The sequence below is a fragment of the Balaenoptera ricei genome, chromosome 1 (genome assembly GCF_028023285.1).
Source record: "Balaenoptera ricei isolate mBalRic1 chromosome 1, mBalRic1.hap2, whole genome shotgun sequence".
Taxonomy (NCBI): Eukaryota; Metazoa; Chordata; class Mammalia; order Artiodactyla; family Balaenopteridae; genus Balaenoptera; species Balaenoptera ricei.
Window position 1 is genome coordinate 118,079,063 of NC_082639.1, and position 13,084 is coordinate 118,092,146.

Genomic DNA, 13,084 nt, shown 5'->3' on the forward strand with positions numbered 1-13,084 from the left:
ATCTGCAAAGGCAGAAACTCACAATCCATGGATTTTCAGAAAGTCAGCCTGTTCCCAAGGCTTCAGGAGAGACTTCTTCATTCCCTCCTTGACTACTTCCCTCCTCCAGCCATTGGGTTAGGGTGGCATTGACAGCCCTCCCTCCTGCTCTCAGGATTCTAGCCTCCCCTTGGTATAACACTACTGCTACTACTAATAGGCCTTTCTTATTCCCTAATCACTTAGATCATCAAGAATGAAGCAAGAGGGCCATCTCCCCTAGATCACTTGAGTATTACCTGCACATAATGTTCTGTTGACATAGGTTTCATCATGTTCATCAAGTTGGGGTAACTCCCTAGCCTTATGTTACCCGCAGGGCATGAATGGTGATGACAGTGGTAATATCTAGATTTGTAAAGTACTCTGTGCCAGACCACGTTCCAAGCACTTTTACATATGTAAACTCATTTAATTCTTACAACCCTATGACATACTATTTCCCTTTTACGTATGAAGAAACTGAGGCACAGAGAGATTAAATAACCTTCCCAAAGCAAGTGAATAGGTGAGTTAGTATCAGAGCTCAGGTAGTCTGCCTCCAGAATCTGTGCTCTTTGTACCAGCTTGATAAGGGACTGGATGACTGAAGAGTAGAGAGTTTTGTTGTCGAGGATGTCGTTCAGCCTAGTTTAGAGGGCAGAGAGGGCCAAGCTTCCCTTAGCTGAGCCCAGGCATATCTACTTGGTCCCTCATAGCCCACACAAGTAAGACCTAGACCCTCTGTGGTCCCCCATATTTCTAGGGGACCACCAGCTCTGGCTTTACCTGATTGTACTGCTAGACTCTTACCAGAATTCTGTCAGTGGCTTGACAGCATCCAGCTGCCTCCCCTGGTGCTGCAAGGAATATAGGGGCAGGCCCTCTGGAATTAAAGGTGGTTTGAAACGAAATGGCTAAAGAAATGTGGCACAGAACTTGGCGGGTAGGGCTGATATGCATGCCCAGAAAAGGAAGAAGGGTCAACAGACTCACATTAGGGTATAAAGGTGAAGAGATGCGGGCATCATGAAATGAAACCAAACTCTTCTCTAACTCCTGGGAGGGCTCCAGGTCTCACTTAATCCCCAAGCCAGTTCTCAACAGGAAGATGTACTGCCCTCTAGGGGCTGTTTTGGAAGTCCATGGGGGTATTTTTTTGGTTGTCATGATATGTAGAGGGGTGGGGTGGGGATGGGGGAGGGTTTCCTGGTATTGAGCTTTCAGAGGTGAAAGATGCTAAACATACTGCAATGACCAGAATAGTGCTGCACAAAATAAAATTGTCCCCCATCCCACATGACTGTTAAAAATACCATTGTGTATTAATGTGAAAAACCTGTTATAATCTGAGGGTACCTGGAACCCAACTGCATTTTACATATGAACACAAAGTACTTTTTGCACCATTTTAAACACTGAATTTTCAGAAATGCAACTAACATGTAGATTGAAGGAACTTATAATTTGTTTTGTTCAGAACTTTATCATGAGTTGCTTACCGTTTCAGAAATCCACGTCGTCAATGACAATACTGTTTATGGTATTTGAGTCACTGATACATATGCCCCTATCAGTTTGCATTTGTTGCTGTTGTATTTACAGTGATTCTACATGTAGGTTCAAGTCTCCGCTATGTTATATGCTTCCAGTGTAGTTATGCCTGAACATTACATATTAAAATACAGACAATTGTATTATAAATTAATCTTTTATTTCACCTTTATAATATGGTTAGAGTATTATATTTACTTTTTGAAATTATGTTTATAGTTTATATTACATATGAATATCATTCCTGGATAGTAAAACGGGCACTGTGTCTGAGGGGTTTGGGAACTGTTGACCTAAGCTTTTGGAAAGTCATGCCCAGCACTAGCCTGAAGATTCAGGAATTCATCTTTCCCCTGCCTCCACCCCTTTTTTCTCTAAAAGAGGCCCCCAAACCTTACTGCCAAGCTGTAAGTCTTTACCATGAGCTGGACACTCAGAGAGGGACCACAAGATAAATAGTGGGGACTCAGCTGGAAGCCACACTTAATGCCTAGAAAGGAAAGCCTTTGCAGGACAAAAGGATCATGTCTGTGTTGTGATGATGCCTGAATTGTGAAGCAGACAGTAGTAGATGGAGATCTGACCTGTGGGCAAGTTAGGCCCTCCTGCCTGAGTGCGTATTGGGGGAGAGGTTCCCCACTTGCTTCAACTGAACAGAGGGAAAAAAGGGAGGAAGAGGATGACTAGGAACTAACATGGATGGGGCTTCCACTCTATGCCAAGTACTTAGTGACATGGTTTACATATATTCTCAATTTCTTCTTTTAAGTGCACCATAGGATAGATATCAACTTAACAAAACTCAAGGTTCCACAGTCACGTGATTTGTCCCAGGTCACAGAGAGCTTCAACAGGAATTAAAGCAAGACTGGTTTGATCCGTGTTTTAGGTTGCCAAAAACAGGGGTGAGTTCCTTCTTTAGACCATTCCTAATTTTGGGTTCTTTTAGAATAAGCAAAGAGGGACTTCCCTGGTGGCGCAGTGGTTAACAATCCACCTGCCAGTGCAGGGGACACGGGTTCGAACCCTTGTCCGGGAAGATCCCACGTGCCGCGGAGCAACTAAGCCCGAGCGCCACAGCTGCTGAGCCCGCGAGCCACAACTATTGAGCCTGCGTGCCACAACTCCCGAAGCCCACGCGCCTACAGCCCGTGCTCCGCAACAAGAGAAGCCACCGCAATGAGAAACCCGCGCACCATAATGAGGAGTAGCCCCCGCTCGCCGCAACTAAAGAAAGCCTGCGCGCAGCAATGAAGATGAAGACCCAACGCAGCCATAAATAAGTAAATAAATTTTTAAAATGCTTTAAACAAACAAACAAAAAAATCTTCTAGATGACTCCAAAGCTGAGTGCCTAATATGTCAACAGCAGAGACCAACACTGAGTCCCTAATATGTACTACTCCCTGGGGGGGACCAGCCAGACACTTGATGTCAAGTTAATTACATTGGATTTCTTTCATCATGGAAGGGGCATAGATTTGTCTTCACTGGAATAGACGTTTTGGACATGAATTTGCCTTCTTTGCTCATAATGCTGCTGCCAGCACCAACACTGGGGGAATTCACAGAATGCCTATTCATAGTTATGGCATTCCCCATAGCATTATGTCTAATCAAGGAACTTATTTCATAGCAAAGGAAGTTTAGTAATGGGCTTGTGCTCATGGAATTAAGTGGTCTTACCATGTACCCCATCATCTGAAAGCAGAAGCTTATTTGAAACGTGGAATGGTTTACTGAAGATTTACAGCAGCAACTGGGAGACAATACCCTGAAAGAATGAAGTTCTGGCTTACAAAATGCAATATATGCTTTGAATCAGAGACTATTACATGGTGTTTTCTCCTCCATGGCCAGAATACAAGGGTTCCAGAGTCAAGGGGTAAAAGTGCGGGTGGCTTTTTCACTATTACACCTAATAACCAACTCACAGAAGTTTTGTTTCTCCTGGCAACTTTGAGCTTTACTGGTTTGGAGGACTTAGTCTCCAAAAGAAGAATGCTTCTACCATTAGACACAATGGTTCCACTGAATTAGAAGAGGAGACTGCCACCTGGTCATTTTGGGCTCTATACATCACTGAACCAAGAGGCAAAAAAAAAATGATTACTTGGCTGGCTGGTGTGATTTATCCTGATGACCTAGGGGAAGTTGGGATGCTGCTACACAACGGGAGCAAGGAGAGCTATTTCTGGAACCCAGGAGATTCTCTGGGGCACCACTTAATACTTCCTTGCCTAATAGTAAATGTTAACATAGTAACCAAAAAAAAAAAAAAAAAAGACAGGACAGATCTTGAGTCAGAAATGGAAGTTTGGATCACTCTACCAGGTAAAGAACTCTGACTATCTGAAGTTCTGGCTGAAGACATAGGAAATATGGAATGAGTAGTTGAAGCAGTTCACAGATATTAATTACGGCTTCTTGACCAATTACAGAAATGAGGACTGTGGTAACTTGGCATATTTTCTGTTTGCTTGTTTTAGATATGTGTTTGTCTAAGTTAACCATTTTATTCATCTCTCCCTTTCTTCTCATTTTTATGTTATTATACTAGTTGTTGGAAGTGAACTCCAGAATTTAATCTTTAGGTAACAAAAAATTAAGTGGAACTCTGGGTTTAAGGAGTAGCTAATATAGCCAGAGATGGACATGATGACTGGTGGCCTGTTTGAGGAACTGTGAAAAGCTCTGTTTTGTAGTCTGACTTTACCTCCCTTCTCCAACTTCACTCCCACACATAAATATTTGTCCAATTTCTTAGACGTTTTAAGGCAGAGCAGCAAATTCATGTTAAGGGTGGTCGGGCAGGTAAGGAAATGAGAGTAGTGAGAATTCAGGCCCTATCTAGAGGAAAAAAACTATATTCAGTTCAAGATGATTGTTGCCCTGTGACGCTCAAATGTAGCCTTAATTTAAATAAACAAACACACTTCGTGAGGGACAAAAGATGTCTTCCTGGTTGTTTCAATCTCTACTTTAAAATTGTCATGCAGTTTTCAAATACATAGGAGAAAAACCATCAGTGTGTTTCAAGGAAGCCAAGAGATAAAGTGTTATCAGAAAGAGGAAATGGCCATTAATGTTAAATGCTGCTGAAAGGGTGAGGAGGACTGAAAAATGACCATCAAATTTGGTGAAATGGACATCATTAATGCCCTTGGACAGGAGCAGTTTCAGTAGAGTGATGGGGTCAGTGTGTTGAAGGGAGAATGGGAAGTAGGAGATAGTGCCCTAGACTTGTTCAAGAAGTTTTGCTATAGAGGGAAGCAGAGAAATGGGACAGTAGCTGAAGATGCGAATAAGGGAGATATTAGATTGTTATGTGTAGGAAGATATTTCATTTGTGTTGTATTTTTCTCCACAATTACCAAGTGTCTTTTGGTTTCATTTATAATATATTCTGCCATTAAAGAGGTTCAAGATTTTATGTACTTCCTTTAAGATTTCTGGACTTCCTGTCTTGTTTAAAGGCCTTTTCCATTTGAGGATTAAATGAATATGCTTATTTCCTTCAGATACTTGTATTTTATTTCTTAATATTTAGATTTTATTTTTATATATGGCATGAGATAAAGATCTTACCTTGTTTTCTTCTAGACATATGTCAATTGCACCAATACCTTTTGTTAAATAATCCATTAATTTACCACTGAAGTGGAATGTTATTTTTATAATAAAATATGTTCCCATGCTTATTTGCATTTCTGGACTCCATATTCTGGTCTACTGATAAAGACTCTTTAGCTTAGATATTCCCAACTTCATTGAGTTGTGACTAAGCTTCCTCTCCCACCCTGAAAAAGCTATGTAGACTCTATTAGCTTTTATTTTCCAATTTTAAAAAATGTGGTAAAATGCAATTAACATAAAATTTACCTCTTAACCATTTTTAAGTGTATAGTTCAGTGGTATTAAGTACATTCATAATGTTTTGCAACATCACCATTATCCATCTCCATAACTCTTCATCTTATAAAACTGAGACTCTATCCCAATTAAACAATAACTGTCCATTCTCCCATTTCCCCAGCGGCTGGCAACCACCATTCTACATTCTGTCTCTATGATTGTGACTAAGTACCTCATGTAAGTGGAATCACAGTATTTGTCTTTTTATGCCTGGCTTATTTCACTTAGCATAATGTTCTCAGTTCATTCATGTTGTAGCATATGTTACAATTTTCTTTCTTTTTACAGCTGAATAATATCCCATTGTATGTATAGATATACCACATTTTCTTATCCAGTCATCAATTGTCCAGGGACCTTTGGGTTGCTTCCACATATCAGCTATTGTGAATAATGCTGCTATGAACATGGGTGTACTAATATATTTTCAAGACCCTGCTTTTAATTTTTTTTGGATATATACCCAGAAATGGAACTGCTGTATCATATGGTAATTTTGTATTTAATTTTTTTGAGGAACCTCCATACTTTCCACAGGAGCTGTACCATTTTACATTCCCAGCAACAGTGCACAAGGGTTCCAACTTCTCCACACCCTTGTCAACACTTTGTTTTGGATAGTAGCTATCTTAATGGGTATGAGGTGGTATCTCATTGTAGTTTTCATTTGTATTTACCTAATGGAATCTATTAGCTTTTATATTAAAATGAATTTGGGTTCATTTTTCTTTTAAGAGAAGTGGAAGACAGCCCTTGAAATAGATGGAAGCACTCTGGGTTTTGGCAAAGCTGCTGTTAAAAATCTTATCTTTAACGTCTTAACAAGGTGAAGAAATGACTTGTGAGAATCTTGGGTTTTTTGCTATCAGTAACCACCAAGGGAAAAAGATATATATGTTTTTCCATAATTATTTAAGGATTCCAGGATATTAATGGTGTATCATTAGCATACCAACAAACCAGCTAATGAGCTATTAATATTATACCTAAAATGCACCAACAAAACAAAGTTGTGTGTGCATGAGTTTGTAGGGGTGAATGAGATTAGTGCTAGTGTGTAAAGTGTAATCCTTTAGGCAAGATTGAAAGGACTCCATCTTTAAAGGACTGATCCTCAATATCTTAGTTGTATATCAATGTATAGTTTACAAAGGTTTCCATACACAGGATGGAATCATGTGATTCTTACAAAAATCCTGGGAATTCAGTAGGGCAGGTATCATTATCTCAGTTGTTTACAAATGTAGAAACAGGCTTACCTAAGCCAAGTGACTAGCCCTGGATCAGCTTGTGAGTGGCTGGGATATTTTAAAAATACAGATCTTGGTGAAGAGGGAATCTGTTATAACCCATGTAAACGCAGAGCCTGACACACAGTTTAGCACATAGTACAAACTCTGTGTACTATAGTACGAACTCACTGAATATTTGTTGAATGTATGAATGTGTCTTATGAGCCTATTTCAGAGTTCTTTCCACGATACTATGTAACCCCATGCCATGAAATCAAATTCTTAACAACTGAAACCGGTTGGGGAGAAGAAGTTGGGGAGGAGAGGGATTGGGGAAGGTGGGAGGTTGGGGATGGGATAAGGGGCAGGGATTATTCCCAGAAGAATGAGGAAATTGGAGATGGAGGCAGCAGCTTCTGGAAATGTCAGTGTTTATTAAACATTTAAGGAGATTTGGGGGTTTGAGAAGAAATATACAGAATGTAGAAAAATCCTAAGAATCCCCTGTGGCTAGGAGTGCAGCCTCTTCCCTTTCCCCCCTGTTTCCCATTTGTTTTTCCTGCTTTGTCTTTGGTTATTGAAAAGCTATTTCTTAAGGCTCATTTGTCCCCTCCTCAACCCCCTCACCTATGAAGATCCTTTGTCTCTCCCTCTCCTTTCCCGTGACCTTGAGTCCCAGAACAGTGCTCCAAAGTGGTCAGGGGGCACCATTCCTGTAGCTGAGGTTTGAGGATCAGGGGCCCCTCTGCTTGGGCTGGCTCTCCGTTAAGGATTTAATGGGGGGTGGGGAATTGCCAAAGCCGCATGACGTCATTGGTACTCAGTCATGGGGGGAGGGTAGAGCATGGTCACAGATCAGATAAACAAACAAACAAACAAACAAGAATGGATTAAAAAATAAAAAATAACTAACAACCTAAATAAAACCTGAAGGAGAGTCTGATCTGGGTGACCTGGGTGTTAGCTGGGAGGGCAGAGTCTGGAGCTGGGCCACCTGACAGAGGGGAGGGAGGGTCAGAGAGAAGAGAGTCAGAGGGACAGGCTAGGTGGTGCAGGGGATGGGAATATCAGGTGGCCTGGAGTTGAGGCAGGGGGTATCAAGGTCCCTTTCTTCTCAGCGCCAGAGGAACGGGCACCAAACACAGAGTCCTTGGGGCAGGTGAAGCGTAGGATGGAGCCCTGGGCTTCCAGAAAGCCAGGGGGTGAAGGTGGGGGAGAATATGAAGTGCCTGGGGAATGAATTTTGGAATGAAACTTACATCTCAAAGGGAAGTGAGGGCAGGGCAGGGCTGGGGAGCTAAGGAGGAAAGCACCTAGACGGGGGATAGAGGAGCCTAGGTTCCCCTTTTCTGGCAGGGCCTTGGTGGGGGGGGGGGGGGGTGTGATCACTTTTCTGAGTCCAGGCCCATCATGTTCTTGAGGGCATTCTTGAGGCTGGTTCTGCTGGGGGACTTGACAGCAGGCCGGAGCTCCGAGCTCTGCTCATCCTTTCGTAGCTCCATCTCTATGACCACCATCTGAGAGCCTTTGGAAGACTCTGCCCCTGACCCCTTACCCCCCGCCTGGCCCGCTAACCGCTATTTCTTATCCTTGCGAGACTCCCCCAACCCTTTAGTCTTCTTCTCACTGGCAGCTTTGGTGCTTCTGCTGTGGTCCAGCATGGCATACAGCACTGGCGTCTGTGGAGAGGAGTGCACGCATCAGTCACCGGTCTGGTGGGGCTTGACTGTTCCCATCCTGCCCCTGACTGCTGCCCGGAGGCCCCCCAAGTCCCGCTAACCTGCCGGCCGCGCTTCGACGAGTCCTTCACAGACTTGTGCAATTTCCCCTTCTCCATGGCACTGCAGGGAAAGGGGGTGCGATGGATTTGGCCCTGTTGGAACCCCTCGTAGAGGGGTCAAGGCTTCCTTTTCCCTTTGGCCCTCCCACCCATTGGGTTAGTCTCCGCCCAGATGGGGAGTAGTGGGTTAGGGAAGGGGAGTCGGCTCCGCCCTTTACCTGAGTCTCCTCTGCAGGGCCGCCTGCCTGCGTAGCCAGCAGTACCGAATCAGGTAGAAAAGCAGCAGCAGCAATAGAACACCCCCCAAAACACCCCCGATCACGGCTCCCAGCACCACCCCGTACCTAGTAGGCACTAAAACGGGAAGGAAAAGAAGTGGGGGAATGAGCAGGAACAAGTATCTTTGGTTCCTAGCCCCACACCTATTCCCTACGGTTCGGGTTGTAAGACACCCCAACCAAGGCTGCCTTCTGCCCACTCTCCCAGAGGCTGAGGGGCATTAGCCCCGGCATTTTGCCCCTTCCCCCAGCCTCTCAGGGAGGCCCGATCCCCTCTCTGAACTCCCTCCCATACCCACATCCCATCTCCTCTCACACCTTTTTCAAAGACATAGAGCGTGACCTGAGAGGTCTTGCCCACTATGTCTGGTGGGTTTTTGACGTCACAGGTGAAAGTGCCGTTGTCACTATAGTCCAGGTTGTGTATGACAATGGAGCCATCCTTCCAGAGAGGGTCCCCTACCCACTGAATGCGCTCTTTGAAGGTCCCCACCTCATCGATGTAGGGTTGTCCCTTGGCATAGTGGAAGATCTATGAGGAATGAGGGGAAGCATGTATTTCTAGCCTCAGGGTGAGGAATTCTGGGCTGGTGACGGTAATGCTGGGGAGGGGATTCAGCCCTAGTCAGGGTGACGAAGATTGCCACTTACCTTGCCAAAGATGGGGTTATGGCTCATAAAGGATTTCCCCTTCCTTAGCCCAAGTTCTCTTTTCTGTGGTTCTTTGAAGCACCCTTTCTGTTATGCAATCTCAGGATTCCCCCCAGGCACTCACCGAGATGGCATCGCGGCCTCCTTCTGGCTGGTAGCGCCAGGTGAAGGAGATGTCATCTGAGACCCACTCACTGGACCAGAAGGAGCAGTGCAGGGTCACCTGGGAGCCCACAGCACCGTGGACCTCCTTGTCCGTGTAAACCACAATGGCCTGGGCTGGGGAGAGCACTGCAAACATAGAGAGGGAATCAGATGCACATGTGGGCCCAAAAAGGGATATAGAGCGAGTGAGATCAATAGGAAGTCAAGCCTGAGTCAGAGGCCATAGCAAAGACTGGGACAGAAATGACGAATTCTGAGGTCTAGGTCTCTCTCGCCTAATTGAATAGATGAGTGGAAATGCTGTGTTGGTTCGAGCTCTTCAGCATGTTCATAGAAGAAATGAAATCAGCAGTACCAGAATTCTCCTGAGGACTTCCAGAAGTTGAATTCTGTCTCCAAGTCTAACTTTCCCTTGGGATCAGTATCTAATTCTTAAGCTATCCCTTAGATGCAGGCTTTACAATTTTTAAAACTTATTATAAATTATACAGGTAACACATAGTGCATTCTTCTTATAACTATTCAAGCAATAGAGATAAAGAGAGCTAAAGTCTCTCTTGACCAATTCCTTTACTGTAGTCCCCTCCCAGATATTACCAATGTTATCAGTTTAATGTGTAACAAGTTTCTATGTGTCAGACTCAATATAAACTCAAGATACACACGTACTTATAAGAAATAGTTTTTTCCTGTGGAGCTTTCTTTTCTTTCCTTTTTTTTTTTTTAACATACATTGCATTATAGTCTACTTTTTTTTTTTGCTTAAGAATATATGTATAAAAAGAATATATGTATCTATTGGGAGTGTTCCACTTTGATGCACACAGATCAATATTATTTTTAACAGCTACATAGTATTTCACAGTACAACAAACTCAAATTTCTTGCAGAAAAATTGAAGATAACTAGAGAATGTAAGTCTTCTTCCCTGACCCAGCTGTCTTCATTGCTGAATCTCTGATTGCCATACAGCTGCTCTTGACTGGGGGGTCACGGAAGGAAGGACCTCATATCCCTCTCAGGGGAAGCTTGATTCAGAGCAGGACCCCCAAGCCCAAAGCTCAGATGACTCTGCATTTGAGCCCCTTGTGGTTCTGGTTTGACCCTCCTCACCCTCCTCTTGGCCATTTTGTCCTAGTGCCACTCCCAAGACTCACCCACACAAGGCCATTCCAGGGAGATTATGTGTGTGGGCTGGCCCTGGCTGGGGGCAACTGTAGACCCTTTTGTTCTATGGGAGGGGGAGGAAGCAACCAAATAAATAGAGACCCATTGTCTGACCACTGACCAATGTTGGGGGCTCATGCCTCCCCTCCCCTCACCGCCCCCCGCACCCCGCCCGGGGTCCATAGTCCCAAATCTCCCACCTCAGCATACAATACCAGTGACTCACCTCCTGGGACTCAGCCTTAGAGCCTTCTTGGGTATCCCAAATGTAACAAGGAAGGTTATTCATTGGATCTAACTTCTATTCCTCCTGTTCAAATATCAACCACTGCCCTTCAGCTCTGTTCAATGGTGCTATGAGTGGGACAGAACTCTCTCTCCCTCTTATACTCCAAGATTCCCTCTCCCCATTTCCCTCACCACGCCCTTCTCCAACTCCCTATCTTTAACATTTTCTCAGGGTACCTCTGAATAGTCCAGTACAGTCCAGAAGAGTCTAGCTTCTAGGTTTAGGACTCAAGGAGCTGACAGCAGAGAATCTCAGACATTCTAACCAGCCCTTCCTCCCCTCCCCCCATTTGCCCTACTTCTCACCCACTGCACTAGGCTTCAGGGCAGTTTGGAGAAGGGAACAATCCATTCAGATAACCCTGCTTTGAACTTCTCTTCCTCACCCAATATCTGCCCTGGGGCAAGGAAGGGGCTGGTCAACTTATGTGGAAGATAGCTTTAGATGGGACAAGACCCTAGAATCTCATAGAACCTCCCTTCTACTCTGTTCACCCACATAATGGACACAGATCCACAGAGAGAAACTGAGGCACCAAGAGACAAAGGATCTGAGGAGTTGGGACCACAAACCTTGGGCTCCTTCATTAGATCACATTCCCTGACTTTTCTCTTCAGGGAAACTAAGGTTAAGTTACCTTCTGCACGACTAGGGAATGAGTAGGGACCAGAAACCAGATGTCTGAACATGTTCCTTACCAAGCTCTAACACTGCTTCCTACTAGGCCTTCACCACCGCTTTGGGGGCATGTTATTGGTTTCCAACCCGGGTACAGTCAGGTCCACTTCAGGAGAGCTCTCTACACTCTTTTACCTTTTCCCTTCACAGAATACCTTTACCTTTACAGCCTCCCTCCAAACTATATATATATTTTTTCTCTGCATAGAATATCACCTTCCTGCTCTTGCTCACTCTTTCTTTGATTGCAGTGAGGAGCACAGCGAAGGCAGAGGAAAGCTTGCTGAGAGACAACCTGAGCCCCGGGGCCCCCAGACTGGGGTGGCTCAACTTACCCAAAGAGGAGAAGAGTAGCGCAGCCAGGACAGGACTGGGGCTGGAAGAGGGAGCCCCAGGAGCCATAGCTGGGGCAGGGCTAGGGCTTGGAGCGTCTGCGGGGTTGGGAGAGTGGGGGACAAGGAACTGAGCGGGGGTTCCTGGAACCCGCTTAAAATCCCCCAGGGCCCCAGTATGAGGGGGCTGTCCTGAGCCAGTAGCCAATTGCAGCCTGGCATGTGCAGTTGAGAGGTGGTGGGGAGGGGGGCAGAGTGCAGGGAGCAGAAGGGGCATTGTGTCCTCTGGGTGGAGGGGTGGGGGGGACACATACCACCCCATACACTGAGGGCTTTGTGTCTGCTGGCCTCCCCCTGCCCCAGGCTGGAATGTCAGGGGGGGGTGAGGGGGAGGGACAGAAAAAGGGACACAAACACATTTCTCTGAGGGACAGATGGGTGGAGGAAACTGAATCCTAAGGCTATGAAAAGGGATTCCTCCCTAGCCTCCATGCCTGAGAGTGGCTCCCCTAGAGCTCTAGGAGTTAGAGGCGGGTTTCCCCCAGAGAACTTTGAAAACAGGATATCCCTGTTATCTTGACTACTATGGGCTGCATTACAGGCTTCTTGAGATGACCAAGTCCTTTGGGTGTCTTTTTTTTTTCTCTGCACCTTGGGTGATTCTTTCCAGATAAAAAACTTTTTTTCCATGGGAAAATATCCAGGGAAGAATCCCTGATTTTTCCCTTTTTTTCAGGAAGTCCTTCACTGCCTAATGCTGCAGATTAAGTCCATTTCAGTTAAGAGCAAGGCAACAAAATTATATTGAGTGCCAGCCAGCTACATATATGAGTATGCGAATATGTGGGTATGTGAGTAATAGAAAGAGGAATAAAAATTAAGATCCTCCTTCAAGGAGTTCAAAATTTAGTTTGGGGAGACAGAGAGGGGAGAATCAGAGGACAAACCCATTAACAACGAAATATAATAAACCATGATGCTTGTATAGCAGACTGATGAACAAAGTGCTGAGAGTATAAATGAGG

General features: G+C 44.8%; 1 protein-coding gene across 1 annotated transcript; it reads right to left on the reverse strand.

Moving 5' to 3' along the window:
• Positions 1 to 7,133: 7,133 nt before the first annotated feature.
• Positions 7,134 to 12,199, reverse strand: MPZ (myelin protein zero). The gene is given in 6 exon segments (XM_059902903.1): positions 7,134 to 8,398; positions 8,500 to 8,560; positions 8,718 to 8,853; positions 9,096 to 9,309; positions 9,553 to 9,719; positions 12,063 to 12,199. Coding segments are annotated over 6 exon segments (939 nt in total). The 5' UTR covers positions 12,130 to 12,199; the 3' UTR covers positions 7,134 to 8,104.
• Positions 12,200 to 13,084: the final 885 nt, after the last annotated feature.